General features: G+C 37.0%; 1 protein-coding gene across 1 annotated transcript in view; it reads right to left on the bottom strand.

The window, feature by feature from the left end:
• Positions 1–7,247: 7,247 nt before the first annotated feature.
• LOC131077041 (nuclear pore complex protein NUP58) overlaps positions 7,248–25,366 on the bottom strand; it is a 77,081-nt gene continuing 58,962 nt past the window's right edge. The window contains exons 3-7 of the mRNA XM_058014405.2: positions 12,235–12,705; positions 10,317–10,842; positions 9,095–9,187; positions 8,786–8,826; positions 7,248–7,992 (exon numbers count right to left, since the gene is read on the bottom strand). Of these exons, the coding sequence (XP_057870388.2) occupies positions 7,954–7,992; positions 8,786–8,826; positions 9,095–9,187; positions 10,317–10,842; positions 12,235–12,705 (1,170 nt within the window). The 3' untranslated portion in view covers positions 7,248–7,953. The remainder of the gene's footprint in view (positions 7,993–8,785; positions 8,827–9,094; positions 9,188–10,316; positions 10,843–12,234; positions 12,706–25,366) is intronic.

The following is a 25,366-nucleotide window of genomic DNA, read 5'->3' as shown; positions in this document are numbered from 1 at the left end:
GAGTCTTCAGATTAGTCATAACCTTATAATTGTTATCTGCTACATCTATTATCGATTTAATAGATAATCGATTTTTATTATGTATTAATTGATTATTAGTGAATGATGATGATCAGTTATATTTAACTAATGGCAAATTACGTTTTAGTTAGCATTCTAATTCAGTAATGAATCAATACGGGTTTTCTCTACCCACCACTCTGTGTCAAAGGGACACGATCCTTACGGAAGTCTGTGGATGTCATACTTATAGGTAATATGATTTACTTAGAACGTGATGCATAACAAATAGCAGTCAATATTATTGTGATAACAGATAGCAGTTGATATTATTGTGATAGCAGATAGCAGACGATATTATTGTGATAATAGATAGCAGACGATATTATTGTGATAATAGATAGCAGTCGATATTATTGTGATAACATATAGTAGACGATATTATTGTGATAACAGATAGTAGTCGATATTGTTGTGATAACACAATAGTCGATATCATTGTATTTACAACCGTCAATATCTTTGTGTTTACAGCAGTGATCTGCAATACGATAAGTTGTTATATTATATAGAATATTGTGTGATCTTCATAGTTATAATTTAAAATTACCTATAGATAAATCTGGTCCACTTTAACATGGTATCAGAGCCAGCATAAGAAAAAGATCAGATCATATTTATATAGGCAAGACTACGCTCTATGTATTCTCGAATTCTTCAACTCCCTTCTACACATCAAAATGGTGAATGGTGTTAGATTCAAGGATCGACTTGATGGAGCTTCCAACTTTGTATCTTGGAAGTTTAGGATCATGCTTTCTTTAAGAGAAAACGATTTAGATGAATTCGTAAAGAAAGCTATACCTATACTTGATGAAGAAAGTGAAAAGATCCAATGGATAAAAATAATAATAAAACTATGAAAATGTTGGTGGATGCAGTAAAAGACCATATTGTACCAATTATCTCAAAATTGGAAATGGCCTATGATATGTTCAAATCATTAGAAAGTATGTATGAGATAAATAACACTAGTAGAGCTCTTGCATTAAAGCAACAACTCCACCATGTTAAAATGATCAAGGGCGAATCTATCACCTCATACTTCATGAGGATAAGAGAACTATGAGACCAACTCTCCACCATTGGTCACACAACTGAAAGTAAAGAGTTAACCATGTTGGCTCTCAATGGTCTCCCTTCTTCTTGGGAATCATTCATTCAAGGGATAAGTGCACGATCTAAACTTCCTAAGTTTGATCGTCTAAATACTGATTGCATTCAAGAAGAGTTGAGACTAATCACAAGAGGGATTGGACAAAGCTCCACGAATGATGACATTCATGTCCTAGCCACACACTCCACCAAGAAGGGAAAGAAAGGATACTTCAAAAGGAAGAAAGACAGAATCAAATGATGTTTCTACATCGAAGAGAAAGAAGGATATGTCAAAAGTACAATATTTCAGATGTGACAAATATGGTCACTATGCCATGAAATGTCCTAACAAGAACATGCCTCAAGCTTTCATTGCACATGTTGATGAAACCCTTCCTAAAGGAGATTCAGATGGATTCATCTTCTATCAACTCTTTCAAGTCATGTGGCTACCGGTCACAACACTTATATAATTGATAGTGGGGCGTCACGCCACGTCGCGGGATTTAGAGAACACCTAGATAACTTGGTGAAGAATACATCAAATGAGAAAATTACCATCGGAGATGACTCTAGCTATTCAGTGAAAGGAGTTGGGACCTCTACTTTACAACTAAATTTAGGCATATCTATACAGTTGACTGATGTATTATTCATACCAGGGATTAAGCGAAACTTGGTCTCCATATCAGCCTTGGAAGACAAAGGCTATCGAATTACTTTCATGGATGGTAAGGTCCTAGCATGGCCCAAGAAGACAAACATCAAGAAAGCTCAAATTATAGGAGTTCGCCATGGATGTCTCTATCAACTTTGCACTACTCCTTCTCAAGCACTAATTCATGATTCTTCAAACACATGTGAGATTTGGCATAGAAGATTGGGGCATCTTCATTTTTGTGCTCTACCTTCAATGGAAAAGATGGTGACAGGACTTCCCAAGCTTAACCAAGAATGTGAAGGAACTTGCAAAGGATGTGCCTTGGGGAAGAACACTAAAGGTACTTTTCATAATAGTGAAAGTAGATCTAAATATGTTTTAGAAGTTATTCATTCAAACTTATGTGGGCCCATGAAAGTTGCTTCCTTAGGTTGGTTCTTGTACTATGTTACTTTCATTGATGACTATTCTAGGAAAACTTGGATATATTTTTTAAAGAATAAAAAATCTGATGAAGTACTAATGAGATTTAAGGAATTCAAAGCCCTAGTAGAAAATATGTTACGAAAAAGGATCAAAACCTTAAGATCAGATAATGGGGAGAGTATACCTCTAATAACTTTAGAAAATTTTGTAGTGATGTTGGGATAAAGAGGGAGTTTAGTGTTCCCTATAACCCTCAACAAAATGGTGTGGCGGAAAGGAAAAAATGGACCATTATAGAATCAACCAAAGCCATGATACATGACCAAGATCTTCATACCTCTTTTTGGGTTGAAGCTTCTATAATTACTGTTTATATTCAAAATAGAAGCCCTCGCAACATTTTGGGAAATAAAACACCTAGGGAAGCATTCACAGGAGTAAAACCTGATATAAGCCACTTGAGAATTTTTGGTTGCCCAGAATACACACATACCCAAAGATAAAAGATCAAAACTAGAACCTTCAGAAAAGAAGGGAATTTTTTTAGGCTATAGTAAAACATCTAAAGCCTATAGGATCTATATTCTAGGACAAAAATTGATTGAGTGAAGTAGAGATGTAATCTTTAAAGAAGATGTTGCATTCAAAAAATCCAAGGATATCCATGAGATAGACATTGAAGACCAAGAGCCTCATCAAGGTATGGAAGAAGACCATACTCCTAAGATTCAAAGGGAGACTCGTGAACTTGTGGAATATGTTAATCCAAATGAACCCTTGGATCATATTGATGGGCCTAAAGACATTGTTGTAAACTCGAAAATACCTCTTTGGGTAAGAAAAATGATGCAAGAAGCTGAAGGTTTTGCAACACCAAAAGAAACCTTCAGGGAAAGTAAAAGACCACATAGATTCTCCAGCTATGTTGCATTAATGAGTGAAATCATTGAGTTAGAACCCACTCGTGTTGAGGAAGCTTCTAGTCTTCAAGTTTGGAAAGATACTATGACAGAAGAATACCAATCTATTCTAAAGAATGATGTTTGGGACATTGTTCCTAGACCAGAAGGTAAATCAGTTGTTTCCTCTAAATGTCTCTTCAAAATTAAACATGTTGTTGATGGTAGTATTGAGAAATATAAAGCCATATTTGTAGTTAGAGGATTTTCTCAAAAGGAAGGAATTGACTATGAAGAAACCTTTGCTCTTGTTCCCCGATATACTTATGTCAGAATTGTGATTGCTATTGCTACATCTAAAGGGTGGAAGATTCATCAAATTGATGTAAAGGTTGTCTTCCTTAATGCTGTAATTGAGGAACAAGTATACCTTGAACAACTTGGAGGCTTTGTAATACATGGAAATGAATCTCATGTTTGTAAATTAAAGAAGGCATTGGATGACCTCAAATAGGCTCCTCGTGCTTCGTATGATAGGATTGACCATTACCTTTTGGGCTTGGGTTTCTCCAAGAATGATGCAAATTCAAACCTATATTTCAAGGTAATTAATGGAGAAATATTGATCCTAATTCTTTATGTTGACGACTTATTGATTATAGGAGAATATCATCTTATTATCAAATGTAAGAAAGAGTTAGCATCTAAATTTGATATGAAAGGTCTAGGTCTATTTCATTATTTCCCTGGTTTAGAAGTATGACAAAAATCTGATGGAATTCTAAGTCAAGGAAAGTATACCATCGACATTCTGGAAAGGTTTGGAATGATGGAGTGTAAATCCATGGTTACACCTATGGAAATAAATTTGCATAAGTTAAGAGAAGATGTTGCTTATTCAGACTTGGCAGATCCCACTCTTTAAGGCAAATGATTGGGTCCTTGATGTACTTGGTCAACACTAGACCATATATTTGTTATGCAGTGAATGCACTTAATCAGTTCATGAGTGAACCAAGACAAATACATGTAGTTGTGACAAACCATATTCTGAAATACTTGTGTGGCACAATTGGATATGGTTTAAAATATGATGATGTGGACCTGAACCTTCATGGGTACACTGATTCTAATTGGGCTGGGAGTGTAATTGATCGGAAAAGCACATTAGAATGTTGTTTCAGTTTGGGCTCGGCTATGATTTCGTGGTTCAGTAGGAAGCAATCTTCAGTTGCACTCAGCTCCACAGAAGTAGAGTATATTGCAGCATCCACGGGGCCTCGAGAAGCTATGTGGCTTAGAAAGCTTCTTGTAGGATTGTTTGGACAATCCTTAGAGCCTACTATTATCCATTGTGACAACCAAAGTTGTATAAAGCTTTCTGTCAATCGTGTGTTTCATGACAGAACAAAGCATGTGGATATTTCTTATCATTATGTTAGAGACATGGTGGAAAGGAATATTGTTTAGTTGAGATATGTTAGTACAGATGAACAAACTGCGGATATCCTCACCAAGCCTCTTGCTAGAATAAAGTTTGCATAATTTCGAGGTAAGCTTGGTATGGTAGAAAATGTAGCTCTAGCTGAGATTGAGTCTCAACAACATTGATTTGTTTTAATTGTACTAATGTATTCTCTAAGATGTTTAAAGTGTAAATTGTTATTAATGCAATCTTATTAATTTGATATGGTTCATGATTAGTGTCATGTGTGTGACTCCATGACTACATTGGTTCAATGCTTGATGAGCCCTTGTGAACATTATTGTGAGGTGACGTTCTCTCAATGATGAACACTTGTACTTCTGATCATTATCGTAAGGTGACGATTTTACGATATTGATTGATCGTACCATTATGATGGATATCATGAGACGTGATATCTATGGATATGTCATAATTGTTTATTTCTCTAATAGTAATATCTATGGACATGCAATAATGGTGGATATCATGAGTTGTGATATCCGTGGACAAGCCATAATGGTGGATATTACAAAAAGAGATATTCATGGTGGATTTCATGTGACTTGAAATTTGTGGACATGCCATGTAGTAAAATCTTTAGATATATCATGATGGTGGATATCATGAAATGTGATATCTGTGGACAAGCCAAAATGGTAAATATGATCTAAAGAGACATTTATGGTGGATATCATGCGACTTGATATCCATGGATATGCCATAAAAAAAAACATGATATCAAAGTGAGGTGATATCTTCCTCTTACACATACAATGAGGCTACACATAACATCACCATAAGGTAATACATTTTACTAAAGGATAGAAGGATTCCTCCCTAGCTAAGAGGGTGTGTTGAATGTGTATAGCTTCGGTCGGAATTAACTGATCAAGCCTATACAATTCAATAGTCTAATTGATTGATCAACCTTAGACGGTTGAATGACTGTTCTTATCATTAAGTTTAGACTCAGTCTTCAGATTAGTCATAACCTTATAACTGTTATCTGCTACATCTATTATCGATTTAATAGCTAATCGATTTTTATTATGTATTAATTGATTATTAGTGAGCGATGATGATCAGTTATATTTACCTAATGGCAAATTACTTGTTTGTAAGCATTCTAATTCAGTAATGAATCGATACGGGTTTTCTCTAGCCACCACTTCATGTTAAAGGGACACGACCCTTAAGGAAGTCCATGGATGTTGTACTTATAGGTAATATGATTTACTTAGAATGTGATGCATAACAAATAGCTGTCGATATTATTGTGATAATAGATAACAGTTGATATTATTGTGATAACAAATAGCAGACGATATTATTGTGATAACGGATAGCAGACGATATTATTGTGATAACAAATAGTAGTCGATATTGTTGTGATAACATACAGTAGTCGATATCATTGTATTTACAACAGTCAATATCTTTGTGTTTACAACAGTGATTTGCAATACAATAAGTTGTTATATAATACAAAATATTGTGTTATCTTCATAATTATAATTTAAAATTACATATGGATAAATCTGATCCACTTTAACATACGCATCCCTATTATAGATGACTCTTCCCACTATCAACTATAGAGGGGTGGGGTACATGCATCAATTTTTGTCTTTGGCCATTACATGCCTAATAGTTCAAGCTAATCTACTAGATGACAACTAGTTCATGCTGAACTCGAGCTCCTTATAATAGCTATAATAGGTCTTGGTCGATTCACTCTTTACTCCTGCTTTCCATAGGGCCTCTTCTCCCTCTCGTGTTTGTCTCTAATGCACTAGTTGTTGCTCCTATTGTTGCCTCTAGGGCATCTATAGTCTAAATGGGGAGGAGGGTGGGTGAGGTGCTAAAGGAGATTGCACTATTCATAGTCATAGAAAAGTGCTCAACTAGGCCTTTGTGCCCATTACGATGCTTAGGGTGCATAAATGCTTCCCCATCTCAATTAAGCTTTTGTTGAAACATGTAATGGTACATATCTAGGGGGTTTTGTTGATAAAGAGAAAAATGACAGGGATCATGTGATGTAATAGCTTTTTCCTTCTAGGTATAAACAAAGAATGGCGATGTTCTCCCTCCCTCTTTAAATTTTTTAAATTTGGGAATCAAATTTTGGCTAATAAGTTCAACTTTTAAGGTGATTTGAATCGCCACATTTTTACAAATTGTTATTTTAGTGTCATTTAAATCGTCCAGGAATTTATTTTATATTTACAGATATATTATAAAACATATAGACCCACAAATCAAGGACTCCTTTAAGCCATTAATTTGTTACTTAATGTAGCTTCAATTGCAGGCTTCTATTTTCAATCTTAAAAATAAGTTTCAAATTTCTTTTCACAGGTTAATAGATCTATTTTAAAGAGATTAAAGTTTAGGTGGTTTCGTTTTTTATTTTTTAGATTTGTTGCTACAAACAGGCAATGGTTTACGATTTCTGTTCGTTGTTCTTTCTGTTACCACATTCAACCATTACAACAGGCTTCCCAGTTTAACAATTTTCACTTGATCCAACATAGCAATTTAAACTTCTTAGTTTTAAGTCAATTTTGATCGTATATACAAAGAACATAGCCTTGTTAAACAGTCTGATCTGTAGCACTATGGCTAACAAATAGATGAAAATAAAATGGAAATTCTGAATCATATTTACGAGAAAACATAACGTAATTGTGATGCGGGTAACTTTAGGTCAAATGTAAAAAATTGTTCATATAGATATCTCACACAAACTAATCTACATAACTCTGAACAAACTGCTTTGACCTCATAATTTAGAAGTCTTTAGCATACAGAGTTCTCTTGTATACTGCTCTTTACTAATAACTGTCGCTATTTGCAAAGAACCAGCTACAATCCCACATTGCTTCACTTATTGTCACAGAAACCTGAGGTAAGCTCATCTGATAATATTGTGGAATATCTCTATTAAGGTTGCTTCTGTAACCTGTCTGTCAGAAATCTGCATCAACTGTCCAAATTAGGCTAATTAAGGTGTTTCTTGTAATGCGTAGAATTATTTCATTTGTCAGAATTAAGTTACCAAAATTGCTGAAGCAATGGGCAATGGTGGGGATGCCTTTAATGGAGATTCATTACCCCTTTGTTTCAAACCCACAATCTATTCACTACCGAAGAGAACAGCGAGCAACGAGAGGTATGATTAGACTAGTTCCTCTAACATACCACTTCAATGCTTATACAGAATAGTCTAAGAAACCAATCATATCTCGATCTGATTTCTTTGATCACATACAATGCCGATTAACATTTGCGCTCAGCAACCTCAAACAAATTCTCCAAATATAAACACTCTCTACAACTTAGCGCCGTGATGTTCGAGGCTTGGGCTTTGTAGATTTCTGCAATGACAAACCTAGCAGTTACTTTCTTTTTACAGAAAACAAATACTTGCTTGAAAATATCAGACCCCACAGAATGGACATACTGTTATAATAAAATTTAATACATCAAGAGAATGTTTTCTATAATTACTTTTAAGATTTAACCAGATGTTTAAAGAAATTTGACATATTCAAAATGGTATGGAACTGTGGTAGCTCTTGTTGCATTAGCCTTGAACATTTCTCTACTTACATTCCTCATGTAAAATGTTTAAATACGCTAGTTTGATTTCCAAATAATACCTAAATAAATATTGGACACAATTTCTGGTTTTCGTAAGGTTTAGAATTTGCCAGAAATCATCAGCTAGGAGCATCAACTATATTAAATTTTCCTCTGCTACCATAAGGCTAAACATATAACATGTCAGATATTCAGTTCTTTTTCCAGGTGAAGTATTTGCAAGGAATTTCTTCTGGAATAGAACAGATCTACAATATTATTTTCAAATAGTAAAATTTTCTCCCAATGTAATGGCCCTAGCATCCAGGGCCACAATTCATTGTGGTTCTTCTTTTGGAAGGCTGGGGTAGAAAGAAAATGGAAAAAGAGATCAATTTGTCTGTTCTAAAAAGCTGGCAAGAATAAGTGAATCTACTTCTATAGACTTCTGGTCCGGTTCTGCTTCTATTTTTTCTTAATATTGGAGGCCAAAGTGTTTGAACCAAATAATAAAAAGTTTTTCCAAGTGAATTTCACAATGCATGATGTACTTAATAGAGCTTCCAAAGAAAATGAAAAGCAACTTACGGTATTTGCTCCAAAACTTGAACCTGAAGCATTTCCAGCACCTGCATTCAAACAGATAATTTTAATAATACCAGATATTAAAGCGTAACAGATAAAACCCTCCTTTTTTGAGAAACTACAGATAAGAAAAAGTAAAGATTTAGTCATGGATCCTCTGACAATGTATTACCATTGCCACATCCAAGCACAAAATCTATACCAACATAATATTTGAAAGTTAAGCCGTCACTTTTAGGCATCGCATGATTACAAGGCATCTTTATCAAAAGTGTCAACTGATATTGAATAACCCTCTAAAATAATTTTTACCACCAAAAAGGCTTGGAGAAGGTGAAGCCGATGCTCCAAACAAATTTGTTGTGCTCCCTGAAGATGCACCAAACAAATTACCAGAAGTGGACCCTGCAAAATAAACTTAATTGAGAAATTATTCTGTCTGATACATATTCTTCAAAAAGACAATCTTTGTTCTGATATCCTTATTATTTCTTGTTACTGTAACGTGGCAGGTAAAATTCTATGACACCACCAAGTTTTCCTGACTCTTCAAAACTTAAGTTCTTACTGGAATTTGGAATAACAGGCATACTTCATCTCCATATCACATAAAAAAGGCTTCTTATACAAACCTAATGCACTTTATACAGATGTTGCATTTATGATATTCCAGTAAAGGCAATGAAGAATAACTAGCAGTCAAACAAATTCCGAGGGAAGGCTCGTGATGAGGTAGCACGACTTTTTAACATTCATTTTATGATCTGACGATTAAATGATTTTTCAAGATTCAGATGCTTTGTTTTGAGTCAATCTACATTAAACCATATTTCATGAGTAGTGGCTTACAAGAACCAATGTCTCATCAAGATGAATGGTCAGTCCATTTAACACTCATTGCATCTAGGTGATGTTCACAGGACTGAAATGCTGAGTGGACCATCAGGGCAATGAGTGCAAGTGGACTGTTCACTCATGCTCATGAGAGAGGTTTTTGTGAACCATTACACATGAAATATGGATTGATGTAGATTGGCTTGAAACTTGCAGCTCAATCCTGAAAAATCATCACATAATTCTATGCACTCTGGAAACACCACTTCTGTAAAAACATTATTTTTTCACTTCATATTACTTGCAAACATTGAACTAGCCTATGCCAGCGAATCAACCTCACAATTCAACAAAAAAACTTTAGTGTCTGACAAAGAATCTAACAGTCAAAGGAGTCACAATTTTAACTGAAAGATATTGCAAATCATATAAAAAAATATACCATTCAATCAAGGCAAGACTCAAGATATTGTAGCTGTTCTGAGATAAATTCCTTGAAAACCTATGCTTCAAATTATGTTACACCTTTCCAATTATTATAATACATTTGGCTTTGATATTCTATGAACATCTGTGTGTCAATAAATTGATAGTTTAGCCTCGAACATATCTTGAAGCAAGTTATTTTCTAAAGAAGTTGCATGTATATTTTCTATACTTGCAGTTAAACTGCATGAAATGTTCTCCAAAGAATACATACCTGTGCCAAAAGCTGGTGTAGAAAACACTGATGAAGTGCTTGCAGTTGCTGTGGTTAATGGAAAAGAGGAAGAAGTATTTGCCCCAAATATTGAGGATGTTTGAGAAGACCCAAACATTGCTTGTGTCTGTGAGGCCGCAGAAGAACCAAACGCACTAGATGAAGAGGCCGTTGGCGCTGACAAAAGAAAGGATGAGCTCGAAGAGGATGATGCTGGAGTGTTAAACATAGAAAACCCCACTCCAGAAGAAGAAAAGGCCCCCTGACTTGACTGTGTGGAAGGAGATGCACCAGAAAAGCCAGTCGCAGGTGCTACTGAACTTGTGAATAATCCAGTAACCTGAGTAGAAGGCTGTGAAAAAGATGAAGCATGCAATGCTGGATGAACTCTCTTTGCTGCTGCTTCTCGCTTTGCCAGTTCCCTTCTATCAGCCTCAAGGAAAGGATCACTCTCATCTCCCCTGCGGCGTTGATCAGCAAGATAAGCAGCACGCATTGATTCTATTCGCTGATGGATAGTCTCAACCTGCAAATTGCGTAAAATATTAGACATCAAAAAATAAGTACATTTATGAACACAAGTACTTCCCAAGCCACACCGTGAATAGATTACAGGTCGAGAAAAAATGGTTATAAAAAATATGACAAAAGCTAAAGAGATCGAGCCATGGAATGTTCAGTTGTACCCTATTGTATGGGATACTTCCTCAAGGGATTTTCTGTAATCTCCATACAGACTGCATGTCAACTTAAAGGCATGTAAAGGGAAACTGTCTGTTGTACAGGGGCACATCTCCCCATTGAACCCCCATCACCATCCCCACAGCCATTTCTACGACATCAAGATGCCTGAGACGCCCCCTGAATCTGTACAAAATTTCCAGAACATCCCCAAGACACCAAAAAGAGGGAATGCTGTTGGGATATTTGGCTCTCCTCAGGACAGCAGAGGACTCTAGGCATTTCTGACAGCTTGCAGAGGACTAGAGGATCTCCATTGTCATATGTATTGTGATAGAGATCATTTGATGTTCATTTCAGACATTCAGTTCGGATCTACTTCACTCATTCATATCCACAACCAACTTGTCATACCCATCCTACCAATAACAATTATGACACATGTTATGGTGATGAAGATATCCACGCCAATGATAAACTCTCTTACATTTACCTCTCAATGCGGTTGTCAACCAATCCTCTTCTATGGTAAAGCAAAATATTATTGGCCAGCAACATTAAAAATGGACCCTCTTATACTATTAAGGCAAAGCTTCTCTATTAAGTATCAAAAGATTCAAAACTGACTGCCTCATACCAAGCAACTGGCTATTTTATCAAAGTAGGAGGGATTATAGATAATAAAGCCACAATTCCTTTAATCAGAATAACATATCTTCAAAATCTGAGTTCATGTCTTTTCATTCATCCTCAACAAATTGATGGCCACAAATATATCCCACAATTAATAATGAATATACAGTATTAAGACAAAGTAATTGAAAAATCACAATCCCATCTACTTGTACTTTTTCTCATCCATATCTTTCCAGAGGAAATTTAATTTTAGAAGCAAGATAATATGGGAAAGATCTTTGATTATAACAGGGGGCGGGTAATTCTTTGACTTTGATAGAGAATTGTCCCAAAACTGGGTGGAAGCTTGTCCACTCTAAATGTCAAGCCATTGAGACACTATTTTTATCAAGATTATAATTTAACGAGGAAATTACTTCACTTTAAGGGCTATTTAAGTTAGTAGACATATCGGGGATATATATTTTATAGATAAACTTGCCATAGAGGTGCAATTTTTTTGAATATCTTGGCACTAACAAACATGACTATTGATGGCTACTAATAGTGGGTTAAGATAGAACAAATATACAAAACGTCAAGATCCCAATTATGTAATTACCTCAGCAGCAACATATATGAAGAAATCATGTGTGTTGGATATTACTGATGGCAAAGACTGCAACAGTGTCAGATCAGAACTTGAGCTCACAGCCTCATCATTTGCAGAAAGAAGCAAGCGCTCTAACTCTTCAATCCACTGTTTGCACTCTGCAAGTTGTCTCTCAAACCTGGCAACTGTCTGCTGTAAAAATGGAGATGGTTTTTTTGGTAACCCACTATAAAAATCCATCAAAGATGTAGTAGAAGTAGGTATCTGCGAGGCTGTTGAATTTGGAAAATTGGTCGATACTGCTGTTGTCGTTGCAGGCTGAGTACTAGGTGAAGCCTCTGGACGAATGAACCTGGGCCGTATAATCATAAAAGATCGAACTGCAACCTCAGCATTTCTCAGCATACCATTCACAACATTCATTAGCTCCTGGAGCAGCACCTTCTCTCTTTCTAAAGCAGTGCTATTTCCTCTAAGTTCCTATAAAAACAGACTGCATTTCAGTACACAAGAAAGGTGATATAACATAAACAAAAACTATTGACAATTTGAACAAGACATGAGCTAACCTATAACCAATATAACGTTCTAGTCTAATTACTCTCACAGATCATGCAGAAATCAGTGAACAACAGTAGACGCAGTCATGTAACATAAAATAAACATTCAAACAATATTATACTGTGTAACCGTTCCACAGGATATATAAAAAAAGGAAATGCTAATCCAAAACAACAATTCACAAGGAATGTCTCTCCAACATACTGGCATATAATCTTTTAAAAACTCATTAAGACCCAGCACATTTCCAGCTTTTTGACAAGGTCATTATGAGTGTGGTACATTAAGTATTAATCTTATCAAAAACTTCAAAATAAATGTGGGTTTCAAAAAGCAAAGAAACTTAAAAACATTTGCTGCAGATTACTCAAATTTGAAACTGACATTTTCTTTTCAAATATTCAAATGGCAAACGACTACAGAGAACAAATATCTCGGTCAAAAAAACCTACATCAGTTTCAATTTGACAAAGCAGGGGAAGAGGAAATAGACCAGCAGCCCAATGACAAATGACCAGGAAATGCTACTGAAAACACTGTTTTCTTCTTTCCATACTTCCAGCATGCTTAAAACATCTCTGGTAGGCTAGAAAAACAAGCTAACGGTTTACAGCTGCAAGAAATGATTCCAAGTTTAGTTTATTAACTTTAATAATTATATTAGCGTAAATATTTTATTTTACTTCTTTTAATTACAATGTCATTTCCTACAATATTTCCTATATTGGCTAGGATGTTGGATATTTTCTCTTGAACCCACACTGAGACTAATATCCCAGCATTCAGACACTCGATGCACTGGCCTATCATCAACCTAAGTGGAGTGTCCTTCAATGGAAGCTCATCCAAAGTGCATTAAGGCCCCAAACCCCACATAATGAAACAAAGACTGACAACAGATAACAGAAATAGGCTAGCATGGAAAATTAAATGAAGCAAAGTTCATTATGATTACAGTATACAAAGCATGGATTATGTGTTGCCAAAGCCAAAGTTAAAATGAATCCTCAATTAAAATAAAAGATTGTAATAGCAACAATTTCCAGTTGGTGATGTCCCTTCAATTAGCCTCCACAACTACTCTTCTGTGCTTTTTCTCAACAGTTTACTTTATGCTAGTCCTCTAGTCACTTCTTCCCAATTACAATCCTCTTTGGTGTCTCTTAATTGCCCATAAAAGGTATTTATAGGCCTGTTGACGTGTATTTTGTACACAATCATACACAAAATAAAATACCCAAAGGCATCTTATCCTCTCTTGAATAAAGTCGCTAACTGCTGAAGATATCGCAAGAAGGATCAGTTAGGATGACTCCAATGTTCCTTTTAGTAGGGTCTCTACGTGTGGATAAGCTCCAGTGGTATGATGTGATTTGCTGGAATCACAAGGGGACTTACATTTGATGATTGAACTTCTGATCTGATTTGAATATTGCTGGAACACAGGATTTTCACTAGCAGATCAGAAGTTCAATCATCAAATGTAAGTCCCCTTGTGATTCCAGCAAATCACATCATACCACTGGAGCTTATCCACACGTAGAGACCCTACTAAAAGGAACATTGGAGTCATCCTAACTGATCCTTCTTGCGATATCTTCAGCAGTTAGCGACTTTATTCAAGAGAGGATAAGATGCCTTTGGGTATTTTATTCTGTGTATGATTGTGTACAAAATACACGTCAACAGAATTGGCGCTAGAAGGAGGGCTTGAACAGTTGGACTTTGAAATTTAATCAATTCATAATTGACAAGGAGTAATCTTAAGGACTTTTGTCCCTCCTCCACGCTCGACAGAATTGAAGCAAAAGAAAGGTGAGCGAACACGAACTCTTGAATCCAAGGAAGATCAGTGGAAAGCCTTTTCAACACTCAACGGAAGTGATACAAAGAAGGAAGGTGATCGCTGGATCGTCAGTTGGACTTACGCAAGAAGGAATCAAGCTGGAACCAGTTGAACGTTCAAGTTGAATCTGAGATATTCAAGGTCTCTCTTATTCCAGAAAATAAAATAAAAAGTGAAAAATAGAAAATCCAAAAAAATTGAAAAATAGAAAATCCAAAAAAAAAAATCAAAAAGTGAAAAAATCAAAAAAGAAAGGATTTCTCATGGAGCGGCAACAGTTTCACGAGGAGCAACATGTTGATTTTCCTAAACTTTGGTGGAGATTAGATACACAACTTTATCCACGCAGATTGTCCGAGTTTGCAAGACCAGGGCAGTGTCGAGTCCATGAGACAGACGAACATGATGAGATGCATTGCTTTAAGTACTTATCAAGGATGGAATCGGCAGCGCAGGGAAAAATCTTCTTTTGGGATGTCCCAAGGCCAGAAACGGAAGAAAGCAATTTCAGTGTCCCAGAGACTAAAGATCCTCTTCTAAGCTTCATGTGGATGATCGAGAGTCAACTCATTTTGGATGGCGAAATGCGTCTTGAGAACATATTGTTACCATTATGGTGTAGAATTCACAACTCACCTCACTCTGAATTTACTTGCTCAGTATGTGAAATGGCTATCAATCAAGTCAGAAACCAGTTTGGAATGCCAACTTTGTCTAAGGAAGAATGCATTATGAACAAATCTTGGGGTGCTCATCTCGCAGCCAAATTCAGGAGAACCTATGAAAAGGACATTGCTCCAGCATCTGAATGTGAGAAGGATCAATTGTACGTTGACGATACAAATGCACCTGAGGAACAATGTATTACAATGGATAGCTCGCCATGCCTTGCACCTGAAAAAGAATACCATGAAACAAAAGTTGAAGAATCAGTTGAAAATACTCAAGCAATGATAAAGGAAGATCCAGGAGTTGAACAAGCAATTAAAGAAGACAACTCATTCCTTGAAGAATTCTCACTTATGCTACAAAAGGAAATCCTTGAGGTTGAATTGCAGGAGTTTTCAAATGGCCTCATTGAAGAAGACAATCAAGTTGAGATGTTAAACAAAGAGATACAAATCATCATAAGTGAGCCCAGGTATGAAGAACAATTCGAAGGGGCGCTTGAAGATTTCATCACCATTATGCTATTTGAGGAAGTGTTGAAGGATCTTGTAGAGGAAACGCAAGTGGAATCACTGCCAAATTTTTTTCTAGATAAGCAAGTTACTGTGAGTGATATGATCCATCATCAACTTCGACCTCCTGAGACTAAGCTTGAAGAAGACGAGACATCACCTGAGATTATCTTTGATCGACTAGAGGAGATGTTTGAAGCTCAATCTATCAAGGAGACTCTCATTTTTGAGGATATGCTTACAAAATTTCATGAAGATGCCTGGTTTATGCAAGATATCCCAATGAAAATAGAGAATCTTGAGCTATTCGAAGGGGCGCTAAGCTTGTTTCAAGAGGAATTTCCTAATCAAGATCAACATATTGCGAATGCTCGTGGAATGATTCATCATCAATGGCGACCTCCTGAAGCAGCTGGTGACCTCGCTTCCGACAATGCAGTTTCGTCTGAGCCTAAAACATGCCAGGTTGTCTCTTTCCTTAATCCTAGCCTTGAAAGTTATTATGATTTTGATTATGGGGATTTTGGGAAAACAACTTGTATCTGGATTGATCATGGTCCTAACGAATTACCTCAGTTGATCATTTTGAGTGAAAACTTGCCTGAGTATGAGAGATGCATGGTGAGAGTTTGCCTTTCTGTGTTTAAGGATGAATTTGCCCGATTGAGAACCATCACGTTTGCCATGCTCCTGTTGCACAACTTGAGAAATCATGTAAAGTCATGTATATATTTTGCTTCTTTGAGTCGTGTTGAGTCTAGGACTCTTGTATATAGGTTTAGAGTAGGTTTTCTTTTCGTGTTTTAGATTAGAGGTCTTTTGAGCCTTGTTCTTAATTTGCCTTGAGTCATTTGACTCATGATCTAGTGTGGCTCAGGTAGTTTAGTTGTTTGCTTTCTTTAGACAGTTTGCTTTTGGTGTGCGTTTTAGTTTGGTTTGTTTTGAGTCGGTTTGTCGGTCGGTTTGCTTTAGTTTAGGTGTCTTGAGTGGGAGCCTCCATCTTGTGAGAAAGGCGTTTGTGTTGTTGCTCACACACTGGCAATATCCTGGGTCTTATGTTAGACTCATTTCTTAGATATCTATTCATGAAGTGCTTGGAATCCGAGGTTGTTCCTCTTCAGCTTTATCATCTGATCAGGACCTGTATTTGACTTGGAAGGGAATCATTTTCTGTGTCTTGATGCCGACATCTGTTGATTACTATATCTTCACACATTAATAGACTCCGAGTCATTATGGTTTTCAGGCAAAGCTGTGATTGGTGAAAAATCTAAAATCTGGCTTCAGCGCCACCGCAATCCTCAAACCCTAGTAAGCTTTACTGCTTACGAGCCAAAGGAATTGACGGAGTGAAAAAGCAATATCAAAAGAAAAAAAAAATGAGAAAATGAAAGAGAAAAAGAAAAAAAGAAAAAAAGAGTGAAATGAAATGAAACATCAAAATTGGCTAAGGGGAATATGCGAGTAACTCCATCGGGGCTATAGACGCCTGGCTGGCAATGGAGCAATGTTCGTGAGCTTGCGGCGATAACCTCGTCGGGACTATGGACGTCTGACTGGCAGCGAGGCTCTATCCAGGATGCTTTTGAAGTTCAGATAAATTACGTAGCTAATCACAGGGGAACTTGAAGGTTATAATTGTCTTGTCGAGAGGAATGAATACACTTGCACACACCTGGGTAATCAAAGACTAAGTGTCTGGATTTGGTTAAGGATTTTCCTTCCACTTTGAGTACATTTTCTAATCTCCTGATGAGCTAGGTTGAATTTTCCGGAGGTTCTAGGTGTCGATTGAGTCTTTATCTCTGAAATGTTTCAGGAACATTTATTCAAGGTGGCGCTAGATGTTGTGACGTTTTCACACATCGCCCCATTGCAAATGGGGACCCTTGCTTTTTTTACTTTTTAGGGTTTTTTTTTTTTTAGGTCTTTTAGGGTTTTGTTAGTTAGCCTTTGCATTTTGAGTGTCGCCCAGGTGATCACATGGATAAGCAAGTCCGGCTTGAGTGATGTCTTGATCCTGAATTTGGCTAAGTCTGGAATGTCCTGATCCTGAAATTTGACTAAGTCTGGAAACTGAAAAACCTCAAAAAACTAGATTTTGCAATATAACTCCTGGAGGTCTGAAACCACTCTCAAACATCCTGAAAGTATATATGGAATATAACTTAAAGTATAAGTTCACTTATACTTAAATGTTATATTCCATGAAAATTATCCTGATAGAGAGTTCGAAAAGTCAAATTTCGCTCCTGTCCTTCACTGAGGGTCCAGAGCGAAGTTCGCTCCTGTCCCTCTCCAAGGGTCCAAGGCGAATCGCTCATGTCCCTCACCAAGGGTCCAGAGCGAAAAAGCTTAGTGGAGTCATTCCTGACCTCGTTTGGACAAATTGAGACATCAAAGGCATGATGGAGGACAAAATGAACGTGATGGAGCATCTAGACTTGATCAAAAGCAATGAAATGATGAAGTTTTTGCCTAGAAGGTCAAATTCGCTCCTGTCCCTCACTGAGGGACCAGAGCGATTTTATTTATATGCACATTTTTAGACTTTGTTTGGACATTAACTTTTATTCATAGCATGAAGCAGGATGATATCTTCCCTAGCAATGACATTTCATGGTGAAAAGTGAAGCATTTGGGCCTGGAGGACAAAAATCGCTCCTGTCCCTCACTGAAGGACCGGAGCTTGAAATTCAAAATTGCCTTGTCCTTGAAAGATTTGAACGATTTCGCAAATTGAGAAGATCAAAGGAGATACATTTTATCAGTTGAATATAACTTGAAAGCGCAATCATGAGGAAAATGGACCAAAATGAAAAAATCGCTCCCGTCCCTCTCCCAAGGACCAAAGCGAAATTCCTCATAGGGCAAAATTTGGGTGAAGATTGAGCAAGTTTTGAGTTTGAAGCAAGAAAGGAGGGTGAAATGAACCCGTTGAAGACAAATTGAAGATTGCAAGATGCATAATGAGACCCATATTGGCCTAGGCGCTCCTGTCCCCCAGCCAGGGACCAGAGCGATTTCTTCCCTAGACAAATTTCTCGCCAAGATGAAACGAATTCCATGTCAAAGGTGAATGAAAGGAAGCATGACAAGTCCGTTGAAGATAGTTTTAAGCATTGGCAAAAAGTGATTAAGTCTACAAATGCAAATTCGCTCCTGTCCCTCAGCCAGGGACTAGGGCGAAATCTTGGTTATTTAGACTTCCCCTTCGAATTTTAATAAATCCAGGCCAAGGTACAAGGGGGCGATGATGTTTGGAACGCTTCGAAGAAGAACAAAGTTGCAAGGACCATGAAAAGTGATGAAATTACCCAAGTTCGCTCCTGTCCCTCTCCCAGGGACCAGGGCGAAATGTTCAAGTGTGTCCAAATTTAAGTTGCCACTCACATTTCAAGTGTTCAAAAGGGAACAAAGGACATCATTTTTCGCCTTGAAGACAATTTGATATCAATATGATGGAAGATTTGCACCATAAACCAAAGTTCGCTCCTGTCCTTCAGTCAAGGACCAGGGCGATATTCATAAAATCAATCATTCTTTCTAAAGGATCACATCAAATCAAAGTTACACAAGATTGAAAACGTCATTAGAAAGGTGATGAACAAGGAGTTGAGGTTAAAAAATGACAAATTTGAGCTAGGATTCAAAGTTCGCTCCTGTCCCTCACCAAGGGACCAGGGCGATGAACATTCAAATATCAAATTTGCCTTGTAAAAGACAAGTAAGTATGCGTGGAATGAAAGAACAAAGTCATTACTTGCCTTGTGATATAAATTGGTGATTAAAGAGGCGAAAGACCAAGGAAGAAAAAGCAAGTTCGCTCCTGTCCCTCACCAAGGGACCAGGGCGATAATGGTCTTAAGAGGCATCCATCTACAACATTGAATCGATCAAGCTCGAGATTCCCAATGAAGATGCCAGTTTCAACGTAGAGGAAGTGATTTTGAACGTAAAAGGCAAGAAAATCAAGAGCAAAATGCAAAATCGCTCCTGTCCCTCTCCCAGGGACCAGAGCGATGTGGTTTGTACCCCTTACATCTTCCATGTTTGGGGCCAACATCATTTTCAAATTACATTAAATGCTAAAAATCGATAAAGTTTGAAATATTCAATTAAAATTAGCATTTAAAAATAGCGCACGAAACATTTATTAATTAATTTTGCCTTTTTCAAAAAAATTAATCACGAAGGCATTTTAATTAATTATTAATTTTAATAAAATTGGTGCGCTTGGATTATATTTTATAAAAGTCGGCCTTGATTTTCATTTGAAATTTGTTTTAATTGCCTTATTTTTACAAAGTCGGCCTAGAGGTAAATGAGAGGGTGAGCACCTATAAAGGAGGGGTGAGTTATTTCATTTTCAAATCATCATTCAAACTTCCTTTGCATGCGATTTGGAGAAGACAAGGAGGAGGTGCGAATTTCATTGAGGAAAGGTGTGAAATTTCCATTCAAGGGGAGTGCGAACTTGGTTTGAAGTGGAGCAAATTTGCCATCAAGACGTTGAAGACCCCCCCAAAGGTGGTGAAATTGACAAGGAAGGCGTTCGCTAGAGGAGGATCACATTGAAAGCTTCAAATTTCGATTTTGCCTAGGCGAATTTCCTTATTTTGCATCTTTTTAGAGTTAGTTCTCAAGTGAGGTATGGCAATGTGATCCCTTGTTTTGATTTTGAGTTTTGATCATCATTGCTCCAAATTTTGAATTTTGAAATTTTCAATTTCAGTAGCTCAATCGTTTTTAGGAAATGATAACTCAAAGACTTATCATGAAGTTTCCTAAAATTAATCTTTAATCTAATCTATGTTATGCATTGCAATATCTATTACTAATTTTGAAATGTTGTGTAGGTACCAAGATGGCGACTCTCAAGGAAAATCAAGCCAGATCAAGGACGGTCTCCTCAAGGACGATCAAGCAAGGACAAGGGCGGCCTCTTCCAATCCAGCGTTCCAAGGCGAGGTACATCATCATCCTGCAAATCAAGGACACAAGAAGTCAGAACAAGGGTTCGTTGAAGAAGCAAATAGTTCCAGATGAATTTATTAAAGCTAGCTTCTCAACAACACCAAGTTGAATATTTACCAAGTTACAAGTGTCAGATGAGGTGGCATCCTAGTCATCACTTCTCCAGTCAGTGTGGTCCACCTTAGCATGTCCAGATTCAATGTACCTAACTCATGGAAGGTGGCACAAGCTCCAATGTACCTACCCCGGCTATCCATTGGTCGATTTTTCTAGAGAGGACATGTGTCCAAGCAATACAATTTTATCATTGGTCAAGCATTAAATGTTATGTAATGGTTGTAACAAACCCTAATTAGGGTTTTCATTGTTGAATCTTGGCCATTGATCTCGAATTGATCTAAGCCATCGAATTGTATTGAGGGCACTAGATAAGCCCTGGCATTTCATTTTGTAAAGGCTAATTAGAGAGAGTTAGAGTTAGTTAGTGAATAGAAAATAGTTAGAAGATAGAAATAGAATAGCAATTAGAGTAGAGTAGAGAGAGAAGGCAAAGATTGTTGCCAAGATGTTGTTGTAAAAGACTTCTAACTTCATTGAAGAAATGGTGAAATTTATGGGTCGATTCGACAATTTGCATGGTCTTTATACTTCTCATATTTGATTTCATGTTATTAGATGAGTGGAAGAAATATGCTTGATTGATGGTGAAATTCGCATATCCATACTACTAGCAGTTTGTTGATTGCAGACTTGCCTTGTGTAGTCAACTGGAATCATTCAGCTTAAGCGTAACTTCAATTGTCACTTCTTCATTGATATGCATCAACCTGATGGTGTCTATGCCTGCAGTGATGATTTGAACATCATAAAGCTTCCCTTCGAAGATCGCACTAGCCTTGTGGAGATGGTCCTGCGATGTCAAAACAAGACCTAGTTAGAGTTTCATCAAAGATCAATCATTGCTCCTACATTCTTAGTATTAGGATTAGATCCTCTCCTCGCCCTCGTCTTTTTCTTTTTTTTTCAAATCTAAGCTAGTGAAAAGCCTGTGTTCCAGCAATATTCAAAGCAAATCAGAAGTTCAGGCATCAAATGTAAGTCCCCTTGTGATTCCAGCAAATCACATCATACCACTGGAGCTTATCCACACGTAGAGACCCTACATACAAGAACCTTGAAGTTTCTCCGATTGATCCTTTTCGCGATATCTTCAGCATTCGGAAACTTTATTCAAGAGAGGATAAAGTACCCTTGGGTATTTTATTCTGTGTTAGGCTGTGTACAAAATACACGTCAACAAGGCCTCCACCAGGTTAGAGTCCAGCCATTGACATAACCATGTCATCTCTGCATTGACAACTGCCCACATGAATATACCACATGGCATCAGATTTGTAATCGTTGACACATGGTAGCCAAGTGGATTCTGATTGTCTTCAACTTCTCATCACCTTTCACAACCTTTGTCAATCCCTTAGGCCCTCCATTTGTCACTATTCTTCACCTGATGTCAATCGCCGATTCATGATCTTTGTCTCTTTGTTCCTTTTCATGCTCTAGCAGCAAGGATGATGGCAATGTTTTATGCCTCCGCACAATTTGGTTCCAACTTATCACTCGAGCCAAAGATTTTGTCCATCCTCGAGTAAATCATCTAGCTAGGCAAGTAATTTTGGAAACTTAACCCACATGATGCCTATCTTGAACTCCAACCACAACTTGATTCCAACCTTAATTAATACAGTAAAGCACAAGGACACATCCACCCCCCAAATCCTTGCGTTGCCAAGACAGGGACATTTCTGAAACGCAGAGACTTGGGGCAAACATCCCCCACCACATTGCCACCTTTGTCGAGATGCCACCGAGATGTTGGGGATGTCAAGGATGTCTCAGGGACTCCTAGGAGTCTCTTGACCATCTCGAGGACCCCTAGGAATCTCTTGTGGCCCCCAGTTAAAAACTTCAACTAAAAACAAAAAAATATGATAAAATTGTGAAAATGATATTCATAATGAAGGTTTGTGAGGTTTTGGACCCTACGAGGGGGCACTACACCTCGACCCTACAGAGGGCACTACCCCTTGACCCTGTCGGGGGCTCTGCCTCAAACCCACACAAGTGGCATTGCCCCTTGACCCCAAACCTCCAACCATCATGGTTTTCATTAACGCAATCATTGCCATGTTCTTATGTTTATTAGTTTAAACTTCACTTAGTATGCCAAAGTTTCATTTGCAATTCTTATACTTATTCTTGGTTTGCTCCCAAAGTTCCAAAACTCTACCCACCATTGTTAATGTTCAAATTTCAACGTCATCAGTGTCATCTTTTAATGTTTATTAGTTTAAGCCTTGCATACTATGCCAAAGTTTCATTTGCAATTCTTCTGCTTATTCCCATCTTTTTATTACTAATTTTTCAAGTACCATATGTATTTGTAACTTATTTTGGTTTGCTTCCTCATGTTTGCTTTGATTCATAGATTCTCATTGTTGCTTAATTCGTTAAAAATTCTCCCTAATGGGACTTCCCTTTTGTTGCTAGAAGATGTTTGGTTCTTCTAGGATATTCTCTAGAATCTTCACTTATATAACTTGGTTTGCAACTTTATTCTTTCCCTCTATGCTGCTTTTTTTAACTCTTCAATGCTTATGGATCAGAATCTTCTCTTGGCTGTTTGCTTTACTTACTACTTTATTTTTCAAACTTGCGAAAGTCTCACACAATTTCTTTAGAATGCTAACTAAAACGTTGTCTCCCCTCACACTCTATTTGTAGGATTTGGGTTGTTAATTAACCCACCTACCTCCCTGACATCACCTTGAACATTGACCATCAGCTTGTTGCCTTTTTTAAAATGGGCATTTTGTCATTGCCTTTCTTCATTGTTGTACAATATGTACCATATTTTACAATCCTCTTTCATCCTTAGCGGTCCCAACACCTCCTCGCTATGCCAATCTTCAATCTAGGCTTTTTCCCTTGACAATGATTTACTTTTTCTCCACTTTTTTCCATTCTTCAACCTGCATACATCTAAGCTTTGGTTCATCATCATTTTCTTCACATATTTGTTAACTTGCAAATACAAGTTTTGGTAAATTTAAGTCTCACTTGACACTTTTGCTTTGTTTTCATTACTTGTAGCATGTAGCCCCACTCTAATTATGATTTCTTTACCACAAAAACATTTCCACACAGAAAAATCGAAATGAACTGGAATTAAATGCTAAAATCAGCCATATCTACTACTCAAACACAACCAGACCTTATTTATTTCCTATTCTCACTACTATATGCATGGTTTGACCCTACTTCAATCAAAGTGCCCAACCAACTACTTTCCCACCAAACTCTCAAATTTGGTTGCACTTGCAAGCAAAGTGACAACAATCTTATAGGGATCCATATAATATGCAATCTCTCCAGATATTTGAATACCTTGAACCATATGACAAGATTAAATTGCCACTAATTAGTTTCTTGTTCTTTAAGTGCCCTATCAGGCCACACTCTTTGCCTAGCTCTCTTACTATTACTTGGCTCCATCTTGCCAAAAGGCATCACTCATCTAATCTTGCTATATTGACAATTCACAATTTTAGCCATTCCTCCTCACTTGGGTTAGATCCTTGTGTTAACATCACATTTGGCTCCAAATACTGCATTAGCATGGTATAATTACTTCCTCTTCATTCAAGGTTAAATGCATTCTACTTGTTCAACCACCTATACATTATCCTATATACCAAAAAATTGTTGGTCCTCTAGTGTGCCAATTTAATCTTCCTGCACTTCAAATTTTCATTAAGATATGGTGCAAAAATATTGTTGAAGACCTCTACCATCCCATTTGCCTCTAGGTGGTAAGGTCTACTCTTGTGGTGTTGCCATGAAATTCTTCAACAAAATCTGTCCTATTCTGCCAAAGAATGAGATCCACAATCGCTATATAGGCTCAAGCTTCAACAAGTATCCAAACCTAGTGATTATATTCTCATGGATAAACTTGGTAATTATCAACATAGTATAGTATCGTATCAACACCATCTCTAACCATCTTGTAAAACAATTTGTCTCTATGATTACCTATGTTAGAGAAGCAAAAATCTCCAAAAAATCCCAAGTATACCACATTTTTTGTGAATCTGTCCTATAAATGATTTTTTCCCCCAAAAAAACCTGTCTTTTTGAAAAAATGTTGACAACAAATTTCAACATTTTTTTGCATTTATATCACATAAAAATTGCATGTCAAACCTTAATCAAATTCCCGCCAACTTGTGAAATATTTTGTGAACAGCATAATTGTGAGATATTTTATGGGCACAACTACAAACGAGAGCTTGTTGGGACATGCATAGAAGGCACAACTAGTCACAAGTTTGTAGGGAGTTGAGAAGCAATGCATTTGAGTCAAAGGCAAGCAATTTTTTGTTGTAACATTGTTGCAAATACATTCTATAAATTCACGCCACATAAATAGTACGTACACAAAATTCAACTGTATACACTAATAGATGAATAGATATTATGAATAAAAAATCTATGAATACTATCTTATCACTAATAC

This window comes from Cryptomeria japonica, chromosome 10 (assembly GCF_030272615.1).
Source record: "Cryptomeria japonica chromosome 10, Sugi_1.0, whole genome shotgun sequence".
NCBI classification, from domain to species: domain Eukaryota; kingdom Viridiplantae; phylum Streptophyta; class Pinopsida; order Cupressales; family Cupressaceae; genus Cryptomeria; species Cryptomeria japonica.
This window is presented reverse-complemented; position numbering and strand designations above follow the sequence as displayed.